Source organism: Colius striatus, chromosome 5, assembly GCF_028858725.1.
Source record: "Colius striatus isolate bColStr4 chromosome 5, bColStr4.1.hap1, whole genome shotgun sequence".
NCBI lineage: Eukaryota > Metazoa > Chordata > Aves > Coliiformes > Coliidae > Colius > Colius striatus.
The window spans coordinates 35,630,400-35,646,837 of record NC_084763.1 but is presented as its reverse complement, the minus strand read 5'-3'; the positions used below and the strand labels follow the sequence as shown (position 1 = coordinate 35,646,837).

Sequence of the window (16,438 nt, the reverse complement as noted above, 5' to 3'; positions counted from 1 at the left end):
GAGAGCAGGAAGAAAGGGAGAGCGTGGAGCTGGGTCGTTCCTTCAGGGCCTGTAAATCCCTCTGGCAGCGTTATGAAGTTTTGGTCGGTGGCTCATAAAGTGCTGGCGCGAGCTGCAGTGCTCCCTCCGGCTGCGCTAACGCACTAGAGAAAAGTATAACGCATCGGTTTTCCCAGCCCCGCTGCGGCCCTCAAACACGGACCAGACTCCGCACACCTCCTGCCGCGGTCCCGCGGAGAAGGAGGTGTTAGGCCGGCATCGCCTCTCCCCGAGCGCTTTGCCGCGGGGGACGCTGGGAGGTGTAGTGCGCGCCGGGGCCTCGGCGCTCTCAGTGCGGCGGCGCCGGACTACAGCCCCACAAACCTCCGGGCGCCCCGCCACCGGCCGCGGCCTGCCGGGAGGAGAGTACCGCTCCGGAGGGCGGGAGCGGAGCGCCCATGGGGCTTTCCCTGTCTGGCCTCGCGCCCTGACAGCAAGGTGAGGGGCTGGGGCTGGGGGGAGGTGCGGGACGGTGCGGGACGTGGCTCCAGCTCTTCCCCGAGAGGAGCTGCCCGCGGCTGTCTGCCCCTGAGGGGGCTGTCGGCCTGGCCCGCTGCACTGAGGGGGCCCCACACGCCACCATTGGTCGCGTCGATCCAGCGGTTTCCGTGGCCGTTCTCGATTTGTCCCTGCGCATCTCGCCTGGCCGTGCGGGCGGCTGCAGGCGTTTCGGCGAGGAGCCGCTCCCCGTGCGCAGGTACCGGCGGCGCTCGGCGTGTGCCGGGGCACGCGCGGCCGCTGCGGACACCCCGCGGCCAGCTGCTGCTTTCCATTTCGGTCTCGGCTGCTTTTTCCGGATCAGTCGGTTAAAGAGTTACCTGTGCTACAGGATCATCTTGACACTACCAAGGTATGCGGTGGAAGTGTTAATTCTAATCTTTAACATCCAGATTTAGTTTTAATAGCAGTTCTGTAGAACTTGGAACTGCGTAATTGATTTCTTGGCTGCTGGCATCGGTTCTGTATCAGTTACTTCCAGTTATCTTGAGTCAGGACAGATGGTGGTGTCCTGTGTGTGGTGGTCAGTTACTCAAAACTCGTCAAGATTTGGGGTTTTTTTTAACTGATAATACCGTTGCGAATGGCTTCAGAAAGCAGTTTTTACAAATTGTATTTGCTATGACCTCCCGACTGCAGGGCTATGCAGAACAGCCGTGGTTCCCAGACCATAGTTTTCGCAAGGCCATACAGGGAAAAGAGCTGGCTTTGCTCATCACTGAGTTGTGTCTCTAGTAAATGCCCTTTTTTCCCCTCTTGCTTCATTTTTTTAGCTTATGGTTATTTCATGATGAACTAGTTTTTAACCAGATTAATCCAGCATCATCTGTTACAGTAACGTGGATCTTCAGAATAGGAGCCATGGTAAAATCTGTCCAGAAGTGACTGCAAACTTTTGTGGATCAGATATGTGATAAATGATGTATCCCCAAACAGGACTCCAATTAAAGTTTACAGTTTATTAAATGAATAAAGGCAAGCAAACAGCGCTGGGTGCGCCAGGAGTCTCTGCTCAACCAAGACGCTCTCCTTTGCCCCGAATACTGACATATAATGCTTCCCTTTTTCTGCTCCTTTTGGGAGTTTTTGAATGGTCGATTTTTCAGCTACTCCAAGGAGGTCATCTAATAGGGTCCCCATATCTTTTTGAACTTCCTTACATCCGTGGTATTTAATGGGATTACCACAAACCCGATGCACCCTGATTGCCTCTGAGGGGTACTTCTCATAAGGGATATAGAGAAGCTCCCTCATATGCAGCAGTCCTGCTTCTCGTACATGCAGATGGAGGCAGGGGCAACAGTGGCACAGGTGCAGACGCCACGGCCACCAGAGGGGGAGCCGCCACCGGAGGTGGATTGTTAGAATATGGAGGCGGTAAGTTTAGTGGCTCCCATTTATCATCTTTTTCCTTTACTTTTCCATTTTTATCCCCTTCTTCTTCCTCAAACTTTTCATCTGCTTTCAGTGGAAGTATTGAGGCTGGAAAAGGACGTGAAGTCCTAATCCATAATCCTGCATAATCACTTTCCTCCGGACTAAAAGGTTCCTTTGAATTAACATATATATTTAAAGCGTGGCAAATCCAGTCCTCAAAAGATCCAAAACAGGCCAAAAGACATGTGGCTTTAAAGGTTTCTTTGGCCATTCAGTCATACAATATTGGGCTAATTTTAATCTACTTTTTCCTTTTCTGGGGCCCCTTTCATTCCAATCCCTAATCATTATTCCTAATGGACTTTCTGATGGTATGTCTGGTAATTTGCTCCCTTTCTTTAGGTCCTGGGTCTTTGACTTTTTCTGACCCATCTAGGAATTTTGCTGTGGCAATTCCTACAGCTCTTGGTTACGAGTGTCTTGCAGGGGGTTTAGGGCCTATCACCCACCCATGAATACTATAGGAATCGCTTTGGTCCTTCACTGGCCAAGTCCCTCGCGGGAGATTGGAACCATGGTTAGAAGACCTCCACTCTCACTTCGGAACCAGGTTCCGTCTCAATCACACTCTTACACGCACAGGCAACTGAATCCCACCCAACTGAACGGTATACGCCTTAAATAGTTACGACTCCGTCGTCCTCGTTCAGATCTTCGCGCACTGAATTATGGGCAAAATAAACTGCTGCAGCCGGCAAGGGAGCTCCTAAAAATCAATTCTTTGCTTGCCCCTATTCAGGTTCAGGCTGGTGTTAGTCCTGACCCGACCCGATCAGGAGCGACCAAATGGTGGGGCACCCCTCCTAAATCAAGTCAGAATTCAGGAACCAAGACCCTCCTGGACGAGCCTCCAATTGTGATAAATTATGTATCCCCAAAGAGGATTCCAATTAGTTTACAGTTTATTAAATGAATAAAGGCAAGCAAACAGCGCTGGGTGTGCCAGGAGTCTCTGCTTAACCAAGACACATTAAATAGGATAGGCCTTAATACATATTCATGACTTTTCTTTGAAGGGGCTGGGATATGTTAATCATTTCTGGGAAGAGGTTGTCTCCTTGCGCATGCTTTGTTCCATCTTGGGGGTTTTTCTCACCCTCTTTAGGTGGTCGTTGGAGGAAGTCAGTAGTCTTCCTCACGGTGTCCCCCAGGCGACCTCCGAGTGTGTATATCACTGCAAAAGTGGTTCAAGCTAATCTTACAAAACACCTGCCAAGCTGTCATTACAAGAAACAGAAACACCCTCCTTATCAAAACTTGGTTCAAGCTAGTCTACAAAGACACCTGTCAAGCTGCCTGTCATGGTTTAGCAAAGAGCAGCTTTTGCTTGGTAACAGGGGGAGCAGGTTGCAGTGAAGACCCGGTAATTATGGACTCTTTCCCTGCTCCTGGGTTCACACCCACTTCTGGCCCAGCTGGGCCAATCTGGTGCCTCTGCCATCACTATTTAGGGATGGGAATTTGAAGTGCTGGCAGGAGATGTAAGAGTCATACAAGATGGAAATGACCGTGCGGACCCTTCAGCCAGAGAAGGAGGAAGGAAAGAGGAGCAATAGACCAGAGACTCCTCTGCAAGCCATGGCGAGAATGCAGCTGTGCCACTGCAACGCATGCAGGGCCATGGCAGGACCGAGAGCCACCAGCAGCTCCGTGTGAGTGAGCCCGGGCGGGCGAGGGACTGTGTGGGGAGACGGCCATGGCACAGGCCGTGCTGGAGAGCCTGCACGTCGCAGAGCAGCCCCACACGAGAGGCAGAGAGGAGCTGCAGCCTTTAGGATAAATGCATGTCGGAGCAGCCCGTGCAGGGCTGCCAAGTGTGTGAGGTACCCCAGGGACTTGCAGAGAAGACTGGTGTGGAGCCCACCTGCCCTGGGACAAACAGCAGAAGCTATCAGGAATAGACTGACTGAAACCCCCACTCTCTGCGTCGTTCAAGGGGGGAGGAGGTTAAAAACACTGGGATCAGGGCTCTGAGCCCGGGAAGAAGGGAGGAGTGGGGAGAAGGTGGTCTTAAAGGGCTGGTCAGACTCTTCATTGTTGTACTACTCTGTGTTGTTTTGTTTTGGGGTTTTAAGGTTATGTTTTAGTTGATGTTGTATTAAATTATTTTCTGTTTTCTTCCCCAAGCCTGGGAGTGAGTAGCCTGGTCTGTTTTGTCCTGGACCTCAAGTGGCAATTAAGCTCTCCCTGCCCTTAGGCAATTCTCAGCCTCTTCGGTACTTGAGGCTAATCTTGGTCTTTTGTTCCCTGATGGTCCTAAACCCGGACACTGCCATTATAAAAAGCAAGAACAAGTTACACAAGAACAAATAAAGCTACCAAAAATTACCATCCATATTCATTGCTCCACATTGACACAAATCAGGGGGACACATTTCACAAGATACAAGAGTCCTGAGTATTACAGCTGTAAAATGCTACAGGTATAAGTAGACTGAGTCTAGAAGCTAAGGCAAAACAGGGTTTCCTTGGCCAGCTGGTTCAGAAGTGGCTGAGGTTGTTCAACAGCACCAGTCAGAAAATAAAATCAGATGGACTAAACAGAAGAAGAGAAAAGATATTTCATGTCTACAGAAATGGAGGGTTTTCCAAGTTGGCTGTTGTAGAGCATTCCAGACCTACTCTGTATCTGTTTATAATGACAGCTGGTGGCCTCAGGTTTTCATCATTTAATGGGAGGGACTCCTGGACTAGGCACAGCTGACCTTTCTGACTAGTACTAATTTTCAACTTAATTATGGTTGTTGCTGAATATGTGCTGGTATTCAGGGGTGTGAACCTCAAGAGGCATGTCTGTGTTTATCTTCCGTTGCTACTAGATGCACAGTCAGTTTGAAAATTGCTCAGAAATTTTATTAAATAAAACCAGCTGCTTTGAGCAATGTAGTAATACTTTTTTTTTTTTAATAAGAGTTCTAAACTCGAGAAGCTGCTACTTCTCCAAATGCAATTGAACACGTTGACACTGATCTCTGCAGCTCTGCATGGTTAGTTTACCCAAATTGCTGTATTTGCTCGTAGCAATCTTGATTCACCTGGCAGTGGAAATCCAGTGAGGTGTTTGATTTGTTTGTGGTTGTGTTTCTGTGTCTTATGTGCAACAGCATTCATGCTGGAGGACTGCAGGCTTGGAAATCCACTTTCTCATTTAGTGGAAAATTTGAGTTGGATCTATGCTGTAAGGTCTCTGTCTTGCCTAGATGGTTTGAGTTACTTGGATGTGACACCTCAGGAGACTGCTCATATATAAATGTTAGAATATTTCAGGTTTTGTTGTAGGTCATTTAGAGTAAACTCTGTCCTTGTACACGTTAGTGCAGCAAACTCACCTTTAGGTTGTAGCACTTACAGTCACATAATGACATCCATGTGACATTGTCCAGTAGAAAAGATTTTCCTATTTTGACCTGCAGAGCTGCTCTTGGGAGTCGGTGTGGATCCCAGATGTGAGAGTAAAGACAGTCAAAAAGAGGATCTCTTCTCTTCCTCTGGGAAAGCTGAACAGCCATTGAAAGGCATCACCAGTACTTCCTGCCTTTCTCTCTTCAAACCATTGTGTGGAAGCGAGGAAGGAATGGAGAAACACAGATAGTCTGTGGCTTGTTCTCTGACATTAAAAACATAATTGCACACCTTCCTCCCTGTTCTTTAAGCTCAGCCTGGAATGTGACATCCAAAATAATTGTTTTATGTTCCTTTATATGGACCCTTTTTTTTTTGCTAGAAATACAAAATGCAGGATGTGAACATTGCCGTGTCTTCAAACACCAATGAGAAAGGGAGCTTTTGCAACCTTTTTATCTGTTGCATGAAGACACAGATAAGTAGGTAAAGAGAATATGTTCAGGGGAAAACTCCTGGGGGAAGGAAAAAAAAAAGTCGTTTGAGTTTTGTTTTTTAAATAAGAGAAAGGTGATGGAATTGGCCTAATATATCTGTGATTCCTTAATTCTGAATAACAATGTAAATGCTGTTCCTGGAATTGCATGAAACAAATGTCATGTTGACTCTCTCCTTGTCCTGTTTCTTAGATCCAGTAACACCTTTTTTTCCTGCTTCTAGAAGTTGCTAAGGTTTCTTTTGATTTGGACACACTGCTGGTAAGTACACTGGATCTATCTCAGTTAAGACAATTTCTATGATTCTGTGATCTTTTTTGTTGCTGTCTTAATCAGGGATCTGTAGCTGAAGCTGTCATTACAGCTATAAAGCTAACAAATTATCCAAGTGGGGAGATAGAGGATAACTTACAAATTCACTTTCCCTTGGTACCCTTTAATGGGAAAATTACCTGCTTCCTATGTCTTTCCCTCCTAATCCAAGAGAAGCACAATGGACTCTTTCATTATTTTATTAAAATCAATCCAAAAAACTCAAAAACTAAATACCACTAACGACCAAAACAAACCCTAAAGCAACCTCAAACAAATCAACTAAACCCCAGAAAACCAGCAGTGAAGAAACCCAACTGAAATAACCTTCCACGTAGCATCTAACAGGAATAGCCAGTAAAAACAAGGTATGCGCAGGGTGGCCTAAACATGCCTGGCAGCAACAGGGTGAACTAGAGACTGAAGTCTTCTGTCCTTGTAACTGCTATAACAGAGGTAATAGAAAAATACACACTTCTTCATGATGTCTTAAGTTCTGTCTACATAGCCCTTGCCAAACTAAATGTCGATAATGTAGAAGGAAAAAAATACCCCCTTTTTTCTTCTCTGCTGTTTTGTATTAGAGAATATGGGTGAATTTCACATCACTTCTTGCTTACCCTGTGTTAGCTCTGCCCAGGTTTTTGTCATCTATTTTAAATGAAGTTGCAGAAACACTGTGTTTCTGAAAATGGTCAATCTTGTGCTTATTCCAACTGCTTCTCTTGGAGCTTTATCATGGAGTATGCCCTGTCTGCATGGACATTTTATCCAGGCAAAGGCAAGCTCTATGGAAGAGTAAGGTATCACAGAATTGGAGGGGTTGGAAGGGAACTTTAGAGATCATCTAGTCTAAAATTTGATGCTATATTATATCTGTCCCTCAGGCTCCTTTGCTAGAGTTCCATTTCCTCCCAAGTTCATTGTGTTGACCATTCTGAAGCTGAGGTTAAACGTAATATTAAATCTATTATGATGGAAACGAGTCGTGGGTCCCTCTACCCAGAGGGTATCCTACTAATGATCTGCTACCTGAAAAAGTTACGACCATGAGAACAGTCCCTTGCCCATGCTTAGCAAAAATATAATGCCCTCTTTCTGATGAATGAGGCACATTTTTAGCATGAATGTGATTGCCCTTATTTCTTTTCAGGAGTGCTTCTTTAGAAGAGTGTGATCAGTACTTAAACGGTACTCGCATAACATTGCAATCCTTCAGGGTTAGATGGCATAAAAAGTAAATAAGTGTCTAATGCTTTCTTAGGAAACACATTGGGCTTTCTTTGTCTATTAATCAATGAAATGCTGGCTAGCTGTAGTATCGTCTGCACACACACATTGCAGTATAATGATTTGGAAGATGTTTCAGTGGGAATATATGACAGAATAGTGCTTCCGTGAGAATTTTCAGTGCCTGTTAAGTATTAGGCTTCTTTAAAGTATCTGAAGTACCCAGAGAAGGGATTACACACCTTTAGGTTGAGTAGGTGTTTTTTTTGGGAAAAGAAAATTTTAATGATCCCTCATTGAGACTGTTTCTCGGGATTTTAGCAGGCAAGAGGCTATGCTAGGTATGCAATCATCATATGGAGAAGGAAGCAGTATTCTTTAACACTTGCTCTGAAGAGGAAAATGGGAAAGCTGAAAAGCCATCTGCTTTCTGGATTTTTTCATGTGCTTGGACATCTCACTTTGAAAGGCAGAAGAAGTGTGGAAGAACAGTTAATTGCTTTTTAAAAAACAAAGGAAATTACTCAACAGAGCCTTTGCTAGTTTGCAGATCTCAATTTAGCCTAGGTGATACATGGATAACTGCCTGGAGGCAGTGTGCATTTGTTGTCTGGTCTAGCAATGTTGGTTTTAAACAGTTCCCTTTTTCTCACGATGCAGTGTGGTAGGACTGAACACACACTCTGATACTACATCTATTTGAACTGCCAGCTGGGGAGAGGTGAACTTCTTAAGTCACACTCAGTGGTTCACTTTCTCCACCTGGGCTCTACAGAAGTCTGAGCAGGGACACAAGGTGAAAGGCTGTGTTGAATCACATTACATGCTCCTTTCTGATCTTGAACACAGCAAATTTATTAGCCTGTCAGCTGAACAATCGTTAACAGTCTGAAATAATATGATGTTTCCTTAAAGCATGAACTTGGTTGTATTACCTTCACATAAGCCTGTAGGACAAAGAACGTGCCAGAGCGTTACTGCCCACCAGTTGCCATACAAGTCTATTAACCTGACACTAGTGCACTGTAGTCAGTCCAGTGTCCATAAACTTTCACCTACTGATTTTATTTATTTGGGTTTTTATTTTTAACAGCAGGAAGCAAATTCCGTGGGCCAGCATGGGCTGCCGGGACGTGCATGCAGCAACCGTCCTGGCCTTCCTCAGTGGAACAGCCTCAGTGGCTGGGCTCCTTGCAGCGGTTCTGCTTCCGAACTGGAGGCAAATGAGACTGTACACGTTCAACAAGAATGAGAGGAACGTGACTGTTTACACTGGACTCTGGATCAAGTGTGCTCGCTTTGATGGGAGCAGAGACTGCGTGATCTATGACCCACAGTGGTACACTGCTGTTGATCAGCTGGATTTGCGTGTTCTGCAGTTTGCCCTTCCGCTGAGCATGTTCACTGCTGTCTCAGCTCTGCTTCTCTGCTTGATCGGCATGTGTAACACAGCCTTTGTATCCAGCGTGCCAAATGTCAAATTGGCCAAATGCCTGGTGAACAGTGCAGGCTGCCATCTCGTGGCTGGCCTCTTGTTCCTGCTTGCATGTGCCATTTGTCTCACTCCATCGATTTGGGTCATTTTTTATAACAATTATCTGAACAGAAAATATGAGCCTGTCTTTAGTTTTGACATCTCTGTATTCATTGCCATTGCCAGCGCTGGCGGTCTGTTTTTCACTTCTGTCCTGCTCTGCCTGTGGTACTGTGCATGTAAGAGCCTACCTTCTCCTTTCTGGCAGCCCCTCTACTCCCATGCCCCCAGCATGCACAGCTATTCCTCTCAGCCCTACTCTGCACGCTCTCGCCTCTCTGCCATGGAAATTGACATTCCTATTGTGACACATGCATCTTAAGAAGGCACAGTCTTGGAAGCCAGGTTCATCCAGACCATGAAAATCATAGACTTGATTCTCTGTGCTGCCTTGCACTGAGCATAATCATTTGTAAGGTCAAGCTTCCCAAAGTGCAAAGCAATAGAGACCTTAGTTCATCAAGTCTATTCCTGTTGTCACACATTACTTCCTGACTGACTTTTTTTGTTTTTTAACACTGAGCTCATAATAGACAAACTTGCTGCTAATGCTGGCACAGTTACACTAACAGTAGTATGCGTTTATGCCTCTGCTTACTGAGATCAAAGCAGGTTTGAACCTCTTTGCTATTTGATAAGCTGCTGTTTGATTCTGATCCCATTGTAAGAGCGATACGAGTGGTCCCTTGTACCCATGCCTTATCTAAATGCAGGCAGCAGAACTGGGTGCAGGGAGTTCACTGAGTTTCTTGTTCATATAGACACACGGTTTAAGATGTGGTGTCTGGAAAAGGTATTTGGCAGACTAAATCAAGTTCTGTAGCACTGGTTTTTGTTTTCTGCTGCACACGAAAGTTACTTATGAACTGCTATAATAGAATTAGCATCAAACTACCTTTTTTCAAAGCAACTCTTGGAAGAAATAAAACTGATTTAACTAATAATGTTCTTCCGTATTGTAACAGCATTTTGTGAATTACTGGAGACTAGAAACTTTTTTGTGAATTTTATTTCTAGTCTGTTTAAAAAAACAAGTGAGCAAATTCACTAAATCTATTTTATTATTAAAACAACCCTTGTATTTAAAAATTCTGTTTAGAAGCTTGGATACTTTATCTAAAGGCCATCTTAAAGATGGATTTTCAAGTAGGCTTTAAAGTGTTACCCATTCTGGAGAGAAATGTCACTCACTGCAAAATGGATTAGGAAAACCCATGAAGAATCCTGAAGGCTGTGAAAGATTCTTTTGGAACACTGTACACAAGCTATAACAACATCTCTCTAGGAAGGGGATTATAACCCTGGGGAGAGATTTTTAAATCTAGATAGTTCGGGTTTTTCTAAATGTATATAGAAGTAACAATGAGCTTATGTATCTTTCAGAGTGTATATTTAAGACTTCTCATGATGTAGCTTATTTAATTACTGGTTAAGACATATCCTTTTCAGTCTTGTTCTTCAACACATTTCAAGTCAAGCTGCTTTAAAACCCAGTTAATTCCTGTGCTGTCACCTTGCAACTGGAGAAATTCCTATTTTCTGTAAGATGAGATTTTGAATGAGCTTCATCTTGTACCTGTAAATTCCCAACCTGGGATATCTTGAAGTAACTTTTTCCTTCTAAAATGCAGGGCAATTCAGCCCTAAGGATCAAAGCTTTTCAGTAGAGGCTTTGAAAGAAATTACCTGGAAATTTGATGACAGTGAGTTGAAGAGTGTTACAATTAAGGCAAGTATTTTATTTGCTCAGATTTTGGCCAAATGAAATCTTGTGTTTATGATGTAATTCCAGTAAGGAAAGTTATTTTGGAGTTTAGTGGATATTTGTATTTCATTAATCCCAGAACAAATTTGCTTTGCTAAAAAAATCAGATAAAGAGTTCTTTAATTCCAGTTCTGCAAACTCATTGGAGGTGCTGAAAGTTGTTCCCTTTTCTGTGCATTAGAAATGGGAACAAATGCTGTGCTGGGCACATTGCTTCTGTTACAGTCTGTGCAATAACAGTGTGTATTGAGAAAAATCATTGTGTTTCAACTGGCAAACCTCAGACTTCAGTGGACTGAGTGAGGAAGCTGATCTCAATTTTAATTCCCAGCATAGTCAGTAAAGTGACTGGTCTTTCAGGCAGAGTGCTTGGCTAAACTGCAGGGTGAGAAGTTCACATTGTAGAGGATAAAAGGGTACTTAAGGAGGCCAGCCTCTAAAGTTACGTGGATTTAATACTGTCATAGATTCATAAGGTATGATGACAGATGAAGTATCTTTTTTTTCCATGACATCACAACTTGTATGGGATTAGAACAGGTATAATGACAGCTTTACAGGACCGCTTTTGTTTCCTTCACAATTGAACTGTGCTTTACAGTTGCTCTGGTTGTCCAGCATTAAATAATGTTGCTATTTCAGCTGCCCAAATCCTTGGATGCTCTGTGAGGTCAAAGCAAAGGGACCACTGGTTTGTGGTTTTGTATCAGCTTGTGTCTTTTTGTATCTTTTCTTTTTTGTGCCTTGCTTAAGTTATGAGTTGGCCAGTAAATGTTAGTTTCCAGTCAGTGTCTGTTGTGCTTTTTGAGCATGAATTTACAAAGCATTTTGATGATTTTTGGAGGGATGATGAATACATCTCTCGTGACTTCAAAAGGAGCTGAATCTTCAGCATCTCCAGAGCAGGAAAGACAACTTGACAAACTGATGTTTTCTACAAGAAAGTAAATGCAGGCAGTGTCTTATTCCATAAACTTCTAATAGCAGATCTCTCTGACTGCTCTTTTGTACTCTTTGATTTTTATGCACTAAACTTCAATCAGTATTTGCTGCTACCTAAGCTGATAGCTTGTTGCTTTGAAAATTGTGTCTTTCCAAGAGTATGAGATGGATCTGCGTTACAAAAAGTGAGAATCCAAAAGTTAGTTGGTTCTGGTGTAGGTTTCATTTAAGGTCATCTTTATTCAAAAGACTGTTGCCTCATATTGTATCATGCTGGGTTTTGTTCAACAATGCTGTTAATGTGAGTTTCTGCCGGATCCAAAGTGCTGTGCTGTATTTCCTCTTGTTTACTGAAAGAGATGTCCAACCTGTAACACTTGAGGTAGGTGCCACTCCAGTATTTCTCTCACTAAAGTGACTGTCGTGCCCAACAGCAGGGCTGGGGAAGGACGGGCCTTCCTGGATTTGGGGAGAAGGGCGCATACATCCTGAAACAATGCTGGCAGGGAGCAGCTGCTCCTTCCTGGGCACCTCACTCTTGAGGTTTGAGCATAGGGAGGTTTTAATTTGTGGCTAATGTAGTCAAAAGGTTGGGTGCTCTTGGATTTATGGGAATCAATGTTTTTTTCAAGCAATTTCTATCTGACTTCTTACGTTGTGTTACAGTGTTGGTTCTTTTTATGTGAAACGGAAAATATGTATTTTTAATAAAACAGTCTCATACAGGTACAGTTTATTTTGATTAATTCGATGGAAAACTAACTCCTAGAAAACAAAAGACCTGTTTTTATATTGATTGCCAGACTATTGCAGATGCCTTAACATGCTTAAAATGTGTATACTGGATTTTAACTGCCTAATTTGATAGGACTCCTGCTTTAAACAAACAAAAAAAACCCAACAAACACCCCCCTCCAAAAAAAAACCCAAAAACCAAAAAACCCATAACCCTTCTGCCATCTTCAGAAAGTTTGTTAGTTATCATTTGCCTTTATTTTTCTTGTAAACTAGTCCTAGGAAGTTCTATGATTCCTTTTCCCTTTAAACGGCAGAGTGATTTCCCTTGATCTAGAGGCGTGCTTTCCTCTGCCTAGGGCCAGGATGTGGGCCAGGGACCAGGATCTGGTTTAGCCCCTCCGCAGAACCCACCGACAGGGAAAAGAGTGCAGTCCTTACCCTGTGCCCAGAGCTCCACCTCTCCACCTCTGTGGCTCACTGTCATTGTTCACCCAGTGCAACTTTGTAACCCTGCTGAAAACTTAACATGCTGGGTTAGTTTTGTCTTAGACTGATAAGATCTGCATTGTGTCACACTAGGAAGGTGGTAGTGGCATTAGCTATCCTCCTGCCCTCTCCCCTCTGTGCCAGCTGTGCTGTCAGCTGGAGAATATACTACTATCTTATGTGTAAAAATTATTTGGGCATCCCAAGGACTTGTGACAGTCCAGAATGATGGCTCTTGGCGCTGCTTCTGGCAACTACAGCTCGGCAGAGTCATGGTGACGAGGTACTAAGCCCTTCCCCATTGTCACAGGGCAAAATACAAACACTTTGAGCATTAGAAATGCTGATGCCGTAGTGTAAGTTCACAAAACAACCTGGATTATTTATGCAGAATATAATGGGACTTGGAAGTAATTCCTCTGTAGATTTCTAGTATTCCTAACTGGCATACTAGTAAATCATTTTTTCATTTGTTTGGCAAAGTAATATTTATAGAAGAACAATTCTTATGGAGTGTGCACAGTACAAAGCAGTTGTTTCCAGTACTGCAATTCGCTTGAGAGGCTGGAAAAAAATACTATATTCACTGATCCTGTGGGTTCATTTCCTCCTTTGCTGTCACTTTCAGCTTCCTGTCCCCAAGAGCTGGTATTAACTTGAGGGCTAGTTGCGTGTTGACATATATACTGGAAGGCAGAGAAATCAATTTCTCCCAAAACATGGAAGCACCTCATTTTTTTAATGCTAAAATTCCTAAACCTACCCCATATATTTTGAAAACAAATCTCTTGGCAGATTTTCTCCTCTTGTGTTTCGCAAGAATTGAGTTCACATATGTGGTTCCACAGGTATGTAACATTACTTATCTCCTTGTGTACTGACTGAACAGAGGCAGCACACCTTAGAAGCAGCATGTTTTGTCTGGTTTTTGTCCCACAACAGCGTCAACATTCATCAAACTGGATGTACAGATGCTTTACTGAGGGGTAAGAGGGTGGTTTCTGATTATCTGGTTTTCTGATTTGTCTATGTTCCAAAAGGTCAATTTGCCCATTCAGGTGTTAGGCTGCTAGGGATGGGGACTGTGTCTTGTGGGTGTAGCAGCTGCAGGGAGATGTAAAGGCTGAACATAGAGTAGCAGAAATTGTGGTGAGCTGGAGGGTATACGAGGTTAAGGTGGTTTTGAGGAGAAAGCAGAAAGCTGGACTTCAAGAGCAGGGTGGTTGTCCAATTTTCTGATCTATGAAAGAGAAAAATGTGTAATTAAAGCTCGTAAGTATTTAAATAAACTTCACTCAGCATCACAGACTCTCAGAATATGATAAGTAAACTTTAAAACACTGTGTGTCAGTACTGCCCAAGCAGTCTGTTTCCACGGGAACCACAGATGTTGACCCAAGTGCCAAACAATGCTTCCTCACTAATACTATGCCAGAAGTTGCTGCATAGGCACCTCTGCACTGGGGGGCATTTTAGCACCAAAGCTTGGCCTTCTCCAGTCTCTCTGTAGTCTCACTCCCCTGCATTATAGATCTTCCACCAGTCAGAGGGTCCATTTCTATCACAAAGCTATAAAATAAATAATATGTAAGATCATTTACAAATTCATGTGGGAGTTTAAATAAATACTAGCAGTTACATCAAAAGTACGTTGTTTCCTAAAGCAGGTCCTGTATGTGTCTGAACTTACTGCAGATGCTTTCTGACCTGCTATTCAAAGGGCTTCAGCATGTGATTTTTTGATGGACTTAAGCAGATGTAAATATTGTCTGCTATCGGAAGATGAGATCTCCTTGCTCTTTTTGGTATTTATAATCTTATCTGATTATTTAGTTTTCAGCCTCCCAGGTGGCTCCTGTGGTCTGTCTCCTGGGCAGGGAGCTCTACTAGTAGAAAGGAGGCAGCAGGAATATATGAGTAGAAGGGCAAGAGGGCAGCCTTAGGGTGATACTTCATGAAGTCTTACTTTGAGACCTTTGTCTTCTCACTTAAATGAGTAATTTACATAAAGACTATTGATTGCAAATTTTTAAAGGTTGATTGTGTTTATTCATTGTAGAAATTGTTGAATAATGCTGTGTTTTGTAAAAAACATCCAATGTTTATTAGCAGAGCAAAAAACCATGGTTCAAGTCAGTTCAAAGTTTATTTCCTTTTCTTTCCTGTCATCCTAATTCGCAAAAGAAGGTGCAGCAAGTAAAAAAGTTAATGAAGCATAAAACCTGATGTCTTTTGAATTGAATTTTAAGATTACACTGCTTTAAACTATATGTGCCTTAAGAAATCTCAACTCAACTCATAATGATATCAGTAAGGAAAAGAGGTAATTTTTAAATGGATGAATGGTGCCAGATATATTTGCTTTAGCTCATAGATTAGACCCAAATAGCTTAGTGTTATCTCTGAAGACACAGCATCAGGGATGACTTATTACACTGTTTTGATTCTTTAATCAAGTCAACAACAATAAAATGCTTGATGTCTTTCTACTGCTGTGCTAAGGTGGTGTATAGATAAGTGGAATTTCCTGGCAAATGTGTCATCTTGGGAAGCAGCTGACAAGGAATGACTTGTCACAAAATAGGCTCCATGGGAGAGCATTTTTTTTTTACAGGTTAGCTGATAAACTACAGTTTACAGTTTAGCAGATAAATCAGACTGCACAAATTTGGCTGCCTGCTGTGGTTGCCTATTTGGTTCAACTATACATTTCTCAGAGAAAGCCTTGAGAATACAAGCCCAGTCATCAAAAAACTATTGGCCTTTCTGTTCTTAGGCTTGTGGTGCAGGCATCTTCAGACCTGACTTGTTACCTGCAGCTCTGACCCCCACAACTGCAGAGCTGTGGAGACTTCCCTTGCAAATGGAGCATCAGCCTAAGGACTGGGGAAGAGCTGGCTCTGCAAGCCTCGTGGTACAGTGGCAGCCACAGCATGTGAAGGTTTTGGCACCAAGGCTTTGCGAATCCTAAGGAGCTGGTGGGGCTTTCAGCAGCTCTTTGTCAGCTGCCGCTGGGTCACAGAGTCCATCTGTACATCAGTTCCACTTAGCTTGCATGTGCATTTTCAGATGCCATGTAGTTGCACCTTAATTAGCCAAGGAGTTAAGAGAACCCTGAGAATCACTAATCTTAGTAGCTGATGCCTGTGTGCCTCACTTGAGAAGTCATCTGAGAGCCATAATTCTCTCAGGCTCTTAGCACTAATCTGCTTAGAGCTCTGTAGGAGATCTTGAACACAGTGCAGAACAGAATTTGTTTGGACTAGATTTCATTACTCACAATAAGATTCAAATACATCACAGAGGCCTTTTGGTTTACAATACAGGAAAAGAATTCCAAAAGATCTTCCTAGATAGATAACACAAAACCAACATAATTTGATGGATTATGCCTCTGAGCTGCTTGTGTATGCATACTGAAGTAAAAAACTTCACAGCTTTTGAGTTTGGCCCTCAAATCAGCCAAATAAATTACTATTTCTTGAGAAGAAAGGTTGCCTTTGACAGTTTCCGTCCCTAGAAAACTGTCTTTTTCTTCAAAGGCCATTTCTATGCATCACAGCTGTCTTTGATTCATGGGCAACCCCATGCTCCCTAAAAATTCCATTATCTTCTCCC

The 16,438-nt window shown here is 43.2% G+C and overlaps 1 protein-coding gene across 6 annotated transcripts; it reads left to right on the top strand.

Moving 5' to 3' along the window:
* Positions 1-108: 108 nt before the first annotated feature.
* Positions 109-15,578, top strand: CLDN12 (claudin 12). Of its 6 annotated transcripts, XM_061996297.1 has the most exons (5): positions 109-477; positions 704-889; positions 1,822-1,914; positions 6,037-6,074; positions 8,449-15,578. In XM_061996297.1, exons 3-5 carry the CDS (start codon positions 1,906-1,908, stop codon positions 9,209-9,211), a joined length of 810 nt encoding a protein of 269 aa, XP_061852281.1. In that variant the 5' UTR covers positions 109-477; positions 704-889; positions 1,822-1,905; the 3' UTR covers positions 9,212-15,578. The 6 variants fall into 6 exon arrangements, with proteins under 6 accessions (XP_061852281.1, XP_061852280.1, XP_061852285.1 ...); XM_061996296.1 differs by lacking the exon at positions 704-889; XM_061996299.1 differs by lacking the exon at positions 704-889 and having other exon boundaries at positions 110-477; positions 6,006-6,074.
* Positions 15,579-16,438: the final 860 nt, after the last annotated feature.